The following is an 8639-nucleotide window of genomic DNA, read 5'->3' as shown; positions in this document are numbered from 1 at the left end:
TTTCTGAAAATTTAGTATTAATCTTCTGGATTTCTATCTGTAGTTTTTGTATCATTTCTAATTTTTCATTTGTTTTGTCATTTTGTTCTTGTATTATCTTTCGAAATTGTTCTAAAGTTTTCTCTGTGTTTTTCTCAATTTTGTCAGTGTTTTCCTTGTCTGTCTCTCAATCCGCTTAACGTACCTCAATAAAAATTTTTTGAATTCCTTATCAGGGAGTTCAAATGCTGCTTCTTCCTCAGGGATGTGTTCTGGGTCTTTATCCTGGTCCCTTTTTTCTACTGCTTTATCTTGCTTCTTTGTGTGGACTGTGTTGTCTCAGAGACATTGTGAAGTTTTTGTGTTCATATTTAATTGGTGATTTTATGTTGGAGGGACTTAACCACAATTTTTGTTTTCTTTGGTTTGTTTGGATGTTATCTGTATAACTAGGGTACTGTGTTCCTCTGTTCACTAGTTGGCAGCACTTATACACTCACCATTTGTCTCCTTTCCCATTGTTAGCCTCCCATATGTCCCTGCTGTCCTTGGCCAATGGACCCTATTCTTAGGTTCCTGGAATCTGAATGAGAATGCTGTCACTTTAAATATCCAAAATGGCTACCACTTGTTATATTCAAAATGACTGCACCCTTAGTCACTTTAAATATCCAAAATGGCAGCTGCTTGTAAACAATCAAAAACCCTCTGGACAGCCAAAAGTCCACAGCTCAGGTTGTGTCCCTCCTTGCTGTTTCCCTTCTTAGTCACAGGCCACCAGTGCAGTCGTCCCTGCAGCCCTTGGCGACCAGGGCTGATCTTTAGGTGAATTCTCAGGTCCCAACACCACTTGGAAATATTCAGGCCGTTGTTCCCATCAGAGTAGCTGACTGTCCACAGCTCCATCTGTCTCATACTCACCATTTTCATTCAGGTTTTTCCACTGTTTGGTGCCTAATCCACTTCTGTATACTTCCTTTCAAAGCTCAGGGCTCCAGGATTATTTTCTGTGCCTCTGTCAATTGTTTTCTCTTTTCTTTGTTGAAGAGGGTCTGTGTAGCTTGTGTGCCTATTCTTCCATCTTACCAGAAGTCCACATACCAGTTTTTATTAAATGGTTTTATTTTATTTTTGGTTCTGTACTTTTTCTTTTGATGTGTAAATGATTCTGACTTTGTATATGATACGACTTACTACATACAGTATTTGTGGCAGAAAGCAGGAGAGTGTGGTAATAAGAAGGTAGCTTTTGGGGCCAGACAGAGATGAGGTTTGAATTGTACACCCACACTCACTTTGCTAAATGGCCTTGAGCAAGTGACTTATACCTTTCTGAGACACAGTTTCCTATCTATAAAATAGGTATGGCCCAATCTCCCTCACAGTGTAAATTGGGAGGTGTATTATGAAGCATTTAGTACGATGTGTGTCCCAGAGTGGACCCATAATGGAAGTCATTTATGATATATTTAGAGAAAGAAATGATAAGAACTTAAACAACACTTGTTTGTTTTACCCAAAGATAGGTAGGTTCACCAAACTCCACAGAGACCTTTATACTCAAAATCCCATGAGGCATCCAGTTCAATAAAAACTTCTTAAAATGTGGATAAAAATCTTCCTTTTTTATTGACTGCATGTTGACTTTCTAAGGAAGGCTGGGACTTGAGATGTTATTATTTTCTTCAAAGATAGGTCTGCTTATATTTCTAAGTAAATAGTCATTATTAGTCATTTATTTGCAGTATCAAAAGTTGTCAGCCAATATGACTGTCCTGGACACATAGTTGAAATTTTAGATGTCTATGTGAGTTGCCAGTTTTCTGCATTCTACTTTTTGTGTAATTGAATTTTTAATTTCTGGTTTCTCAGTAAGGAAGAGGAATCCATGTGTCCCAAAATTGTGATGTGCCTCAAAATTGTTCTCTTGGCAAGCATACAAAAATCTAGTCAGTCTCCAAAGGGCAAATTGTCTTTGGGGACTCAGCTGATCTAAAATTTGCAACAGAGTCTGGTGGAAAATACTACTCTAGGATTTTCAGAACATGGGCAACATACATTTAGTCCTATGTTAAAATAATTCTCATACAAATTAATTTTGTTTACTTTTCTAGCTTGTGTTTGTAGGAGTTTGTTTGCTTATTTTGAGATGACAAACATTCCTAACAGAAAAGTATAAGACCATCTTTGTGTGTCTGTGTATTAAAGTTGAATTTAAAAGTTGATAATTAACAATAACATTTGCTCAACTTTTTGGACCATTATAGGGGTTTGCCAACTTGTTAATAAGATGGAGGAGAATACTGGCAAGGTTAAGCCTTTCAACCGAAATGATGAACAATTTCTGGAAGCTTTTGTCATCTTTTGTGGCTTGGGGATCCAGAACACACAGATGTATGAAGCTGTGGAGAGAGCCATGGCCAAGCAGATGGTCACATTGGAGGTAGGCTAAAGCTTACAGGACCTCCTGACCTCTACAATCAAACACACAGCTTCTACCTTTCCTTGTGACAATTCATGGTATTTTTTATATCATTATGTCCTCATGGAAAAAATATGTAATATGCATTATCAAATTCATATTATCCTCATTTAAACAGCTGAGAAAACTTAAGGCCCAAAGATTTTGAGAAAGTTGTTGACGGTCAGATGGCCAAACCAGACACACACTGTTTTTTCTCTAGTCCTCTGCTTTTTTTCTTCAGAAAGCAATAGTTGGCTTTAATAATCTATTCTCACAAATGATTACTAATGTTGTGGTCTACTTGTCCCTTCTCCAGTCCTCCCCATCTCTTTATGAAAACAGTTATGAAAAAACATTAAAAGACAAAATAAACAGAAACCTTAGGCACTCTTAGAGAATTAGGTGTGAGGAAGAGGGAAAAAAATCAATGTAAAGTAAGAATGGTTTAACCTCCTAGATAAAAAGTAGTATGAACGAGTTTTATGTTGGAAATTCATACATATCACATATTTATGGATCAATCCTTTTGAAAATTCTGATTCAATAAATATTAGATAGGTGCCGAGAATTATATTATTAAAAAGCTCTCCCCAGTGACTCTGAATGTGTAGGCAAGGTAGTGAACCACTGGCTTAAGTGGACTGACCTAAGAGTCAGGCTCGCTCCCAGGTAGGATTAGCCTACCCACGAGGTGCCAGCCCTTTGTGGGGCTAACTGCCTAACTGCTTTTAAAATATTCACTTGGTATAATAACAGTATTTCTTACCTGGGAAATAGAGGTCAAAAAATAGAAATGTCTCTATTTAATTACTCATATCAAAAAAAAAAAAAAACCAAACTCACTGCTGTCGAGTCAATTTGACTCATAGCAACCCCTTCTTGGGTTTTCATGGTGGTATCTCTAAGGAAGTAGATTGCCCGATCTTCTTTCCAAGGAGTGGCTGGTGAGTTTGAACTGCCCAGCCTTCTGGCTAGCAGTCAAATGCCTTAGGCACTATGCCACCAGAGCTCCCAATTACTCATATACCAGTGTAAAATAAATTTGAATATTTGTATATTCTGATCTAGTTGAGATCAGTGGAAAATTAGTACTGGGCTATAAGAACTTTTCCTTTGACTGTTAATAAACACTTACCTTAAAGACATGAAAAGGTATACATTATAGAGAGAGAGATTGCCTAATAGCTTTTGAATTTCACTTTACTTTCTAAGACACCTCATCCTGAATATGTAACACTAATAGTGTGATACAGAATTATGTAAAAAACCTTAAATTGTAAATCTTTGAAAATTTCAGTTTCAAATTTATATACACAGAAAGAGAGACTGACTGACCCTAAAACTCAAAACCAAACTCACTGCCATCAAGTCATCTCCAACTCATAGTGACTCCTTTTGGGTTTATGGAAGTAGATCACCCCACCTTGCTTCTGCGGAGCAGCTGGTGGCCTTGAACTGCTGGCCTTCTGGTTACCAGTCAAGTGCCTTATCCACTACACCACCAGAGCTGTGACCCTGGGTGGTGCAAATGATTAACACATTTAGCTGCTAGCAGAATAGTTGTAAGTTTGAGTCCACCCAGAGGTACCTTGGAAAACAAGCCTGGTGATCTACTTTCCAAACAATCAGACACTAAAAACCCTATGGAGCACAGTTCTACTGTAACACACATGGGTTTGCCATGAGTCTGAATCATTCTGAATCATCATTACTGCAACTGGTTTATCAAATGCTTGCTCCGTATTCTAATCCTATACACATACTAATATGTGAGCCCAAGGCCAAGTCATTACAATCCCTTCGCTTCAGTACCCTCAAACTGTTAACTGATAAACTTGTAGATGAACTACTATCTTCTCAGCTCTTGAATACTGTGAGTGTAGTGTGACCCCTGAATCGATAAAGTTATGTGCCAGCCAGGTAGTTTTTCTTTATGAATTCTACAGTGGCTACAAGTGTCATGTAAGAGCCTCTTCTAGACTACTTTTTTCCCAAATGTCAACATTAAAATGTCAGTTTATGCAAACAGTTTTTGTACACAAGCAAAAATAATTAAAGTCATTATTTTTTTTCTTTTGCCTATTTGGTTGGTTTAAAAAACAATTCAAAATAAAATTTCTACCAAGTTTAAGCTAATAGTTATTTCTCCTGTGGTATATAAGTAATGTATTTGCTATATCAACAACATCAGAATAAAATTACTAGAGGTTTTTTTGAACATCAGGAATATAACTTTTTGTGTTCTGAAACAAGCAATTGAATCTAAGTCTGGGATTTTCTTGCTTGTTAAAGAAAATAGCAACCAAGGTTTGGGGATTCTGAAGAATCTAGTTATCTCTACCAGAAGTTTCAGCAGAATTCCAAGCTTAGAATTCCAGTCCCCATTTGATGGTCTTTTCTTGTGTAACCTGTACTCCTTTTCTTCCCCTAAAGGTTCTGTCTTATCATGCTTCTGCTGCAGAGGAAGAAACAAGAGAGCTACAGTCTTTAGCGGTAATTCTCCTTCTTTTTAAAAATTGCTAACTGCAGGCATCTAATTAATAGGTAAATATGTTTTGTTCAGGCTGTCTGCTTCTACTAGTAATGGTCTCCTAGAGATTTAATCAAATTTGGTAAATATTGAGATGGACACTTTTTAAACGTAAAAATGTTTAATCAGCTCTTATTTGTAGAGGTACAACATCATTGATAATACAAAGCAAAAATTAGAACTTATATTGACATTTTCAATTCCTGGGAAAACAGGGACAATGGCTGAAAGATGGTTGTGTGGCTAGGGTAATGACAACAAAACTTTTATGGTTTGTCACTGATAATCTAGTTTGTATTATCAAGAATTGAGTAATTTTAGTTTCTGGACCATATGGTTATGGACTTCACCAAAGAGGATATTTGATATTGGGTTCAAATAAGGTCAGTTCCTGATTTCTCATTGCATTCTCAGTGAGTATATGGTGGGAGAAGAACACATTGATATGTAAGTAGGTCTTGGTGGGGATTAATGAAAATTTAAGGTACTTACACATTTATAACCAAGACTAGCTTTCTAAGTTTAAATTTATTTGAGATGGCATAGATATGGGCTATATGAGTTGTGACTGGAGCTGTGTAAGGAACAAGAAGGCTGTGATCAGATGATTGACATTCTGTGTCTGTGTCACTGTCGGAGATCCTTGCATGATAACATACAGTTACACACTCAGCTCTAACAAGAAGATCGGTGGTTTGAGTCTACCCAGAGGTGCCTCAGAAGAAAAGCTGGTGACCTACTTCTAAAAAATCAGCCATTGAAAATCCTATGGAGCATAGTTCTACTCTGACACGTATGAGGTTGCCATGAATCAGACTTGACTTAACAGCAACTGATAGTGATGTCATTGTCATAATCATGATAGTGTGCCATAAATTAAGCCCTTAAATTTTCTCATGTAAACTATACAACTGTATTATAAAGACCACAATGAAGCCTAGAGAAGCCAAATTACTTGCTCACCGTCACATTGCCAGTAAGTGGGAGAGTCAGGAAGCGAACTTGTACTGTTATCCTTCTAAGCCCATGCATATAACCACCATGCTATCTGTTATGAGCAGTTAGGGAGAAAGAATATTAAAGATTACAGATTTTGATATTGGTAATTCAAAGAATAATGGTGCCATTAATTAACAAAAGTAGAAATATTAAGATGAGAGATTTGTTTTGAGGCAAAGTTGATAGATTTGATTTAGGGTGTTGTAAATTTGAGGTGCTGATAGAACAACCAAGTGGACGTCTCCAGCAGCCAGGCAAAGCAGGACTAGAAGGGTAAGGAGGCGGTGGTCAGAACCAAAGGTAGAGATTTACAAGTTAGTAACGCCATGGTAGTGAAGTTATGGGGGTGAAACTATTGGGATACAGTACAGAGAGATCTTTGAAAGACTAAGCCAGAGCTCTCATGAATATAGTTTTATGTGGAAGGAGCCCAGAAAGAAACCAGCTAAGAAGAAAGCAAAGTGGTGGTTTAAAAGGGAAGAAGTTTTAGGAGAGTGAAGTAGCACTGAAGGCAGAAGAGGATAGCATTTCAAAATAGGAGATCTCATCAGTTGTAGGAAGGCTGAAATACAGGAAGCGAGAACTAATACTGCTGTATACAGTGATCAAGTGATTGGTGAGAGAGCAACTTGAGGGGAGTAAAGTTATAAAAGATAGGAGGAAATGGCAAGGAAGTGGAGGAAGTTTTCTAATAAGTTTTGTGTGAAAAAGAAAGTAGAAAAACGGCTATGAAAGGTGTTGGCTGAATTGTAAAGTTTTTTATTGTCATTTTTGTTTTTATGAGCAGGAGTTGCTTACAAGCCAGAAGACACTATGTTCTTAGATAAAAGAGAATAATGGGTTGAATGTGAGACTTATAATCCAGCATAGTGAAGAGATACGGACCTTGAAGTGTCCTGGCCATGAAAGATGAATGTTTTATAAACTCAACAGCAAAAAGACAATAGTCATAATAATAGTCATTATTGGACACTTACTATATATCCAGCATGTTTTAAGTTCTTGGTGTGTGTTAGCTAAGTGACTTAATCCACAACCTACCTACCAGGTACATATTATTGGCATTTTGTGAAAAGAAATTTGAGACTTAGACTTTTAAAATGCCCTACTCAGGTTCTCATGGAGTTCCTAAAGACCAAACCAAACTCACTGCCACAAAGTCGATTCTGACTCCTAGAGACCCCCACTGGGTTTCCAAGGCTATAAATCTTTACGAAAGTAGATTGCCCTGGAGACATGAATAGACACTTCACCAAAGAGAATATTCAGGAGGCCAGCAAATACATGAAGAAATGCTCATGATCAGTAGCCTCAAAACCAAAAAACAAACTCACTGCTGTCGAGTCGTATTGAACTCATAACGACCCCTCCTTGGGTTTCTGAGGAGCTCTGATGGCATAGTGTAGTGCCTAAGGCATTTGACTGCTAACCAGAAGGCTAGTGGTTCAAACCCACCAGCCACTCCTTGGAAGGAAGATTGGGCAATTCCATAGTGATATGGACTCGGAATCCCAAGGAGGGGTTATTATGAGTTAGATATGACTCACCAGCAGTGAGTTTGGTTTAGGAACTCTGGTGGTGTAGTGTCTAAGGCATTGGACTGCTAACCAGAAGGCTGGCGATTCAAACCCACCACTCACTCCTTATAAGGAAGATGGGGCAATCTACTTCCGTAGTGATAAACACTAAACTCACGCCGTCAAATCGGATCTGACTCATAGCGACCCCTGCTTGGGTTTCCAAAGCGGTATCATTACAGAAATAGATTGCCCAATCTTCCTTCTGAGGAGTGGCTGGTGGGTTTGAACTGCCAGCCTTCCGCTTAGCAGTCAAATGCCTTAAGCACTACACCACCAGAGCTGCTCATTAGCCACTGGAGAGATGCAAATCAAAACAACAGTGAGATATCATCTCACCCCAGCACTAATGGCAAAGTTCAACAAGACAGAAAATAACAAATACGAGGATGTGGGGAGATTGGGACTTTCATACACTGCTGGTGGGACTGTCAAATTATATAATGTGACACTGTGCAAAGCAGTATGATGATTCCTTAAAAAGCTGGAATTAGAAATACCATTTGACCCAGCAATCCCATTACTAGGTGTATATCCTAAAGAAGTGAGAGCCAGGACAAGAACAGATATATGCACACCCATGTTCATCACAGCACTATTTACAATAGCAAAAAGATGGAAACAACCTAGGTGCCCATCAGCAGAAGAATGGGTAACTAAACTATGGTACATACACATAATGTAATACTATGCAACCCTAAAGAATAATGTAGAATCTGCAAATAATGTAGACCCGCATAACATCGATGAATTTGGAGAAAATTATGCTGAGTGAAGTAAGTCTGTCACAGAAGGAAATACAGTATTAGTTCAATATTGTAAAAAGTCAAGGAAAGGTTTATATATGGGAGGAAACTTTCTTTGTTGATTACCAGGGGTAGGAGGGGAGAGGAGGGAACACTGCAAAAAAAAACAAAAAGGTGCATTGACCCATGTTACTTTAGTTTTGTGTATATCACTATACATAAATTAAATTTCAATAAAATGTATTTTAAAAAGAAAGTAGATTGCCCCATCTTCCTTCTGTGGAGCAGCTGATGGATTTGAACCACTGACCTTCTGGTTAGCAGCCAATTGCCTTATCTGATAT

The 8639-nt window shown here is 37.9% G+C and overlaps 1 protein-coding gene across 1 annotated transcript in view; it reads left to right on the top strand.

The window, feature by feature from the left end:
* The window catches only part of PDE5A (phosphodiesterase 5A), a 191656-nt gene that overhangs the window by 121171 nt on the left and 61846 nt on the right, over window positions 1-8639 (top strand). The window contains exons 10-11 of the mRNA XM_007952375.2: window positions 2247-2422; window positions 4877-4936. Coding sequence (XP_007950566.1) covers window positions 2247-2422; window positions 4877-4936 — 236 coding nt within the window. The remainder of the gene's footprint in view (window positions 1-2246; window positions 2423-4876; window positions 4937-8639) is intronic.

This window comes from Orycteropus afer, unplaced genomic scaffold (genome assembly GCF_000298275.1).
Source record: "Orycteropus afer afer isolate SDZICR_OR568_19922 unplaced genomic scaffold, OryAfe1.0 scaffold00332, whole genome shotgun sequence".
In the NCBI taxonomy this organism is placed as follows: Eukaryota; Metazoa; Chordata; class Mammalia; order Tubulidentata; family Orycteropodidae; genus Orycteropus; species Orycteropus afer.
Note: the sequence above shows the minus strand (reverse complement) of the source record. Positions and strands in the feature narration are given on the sequence as shown.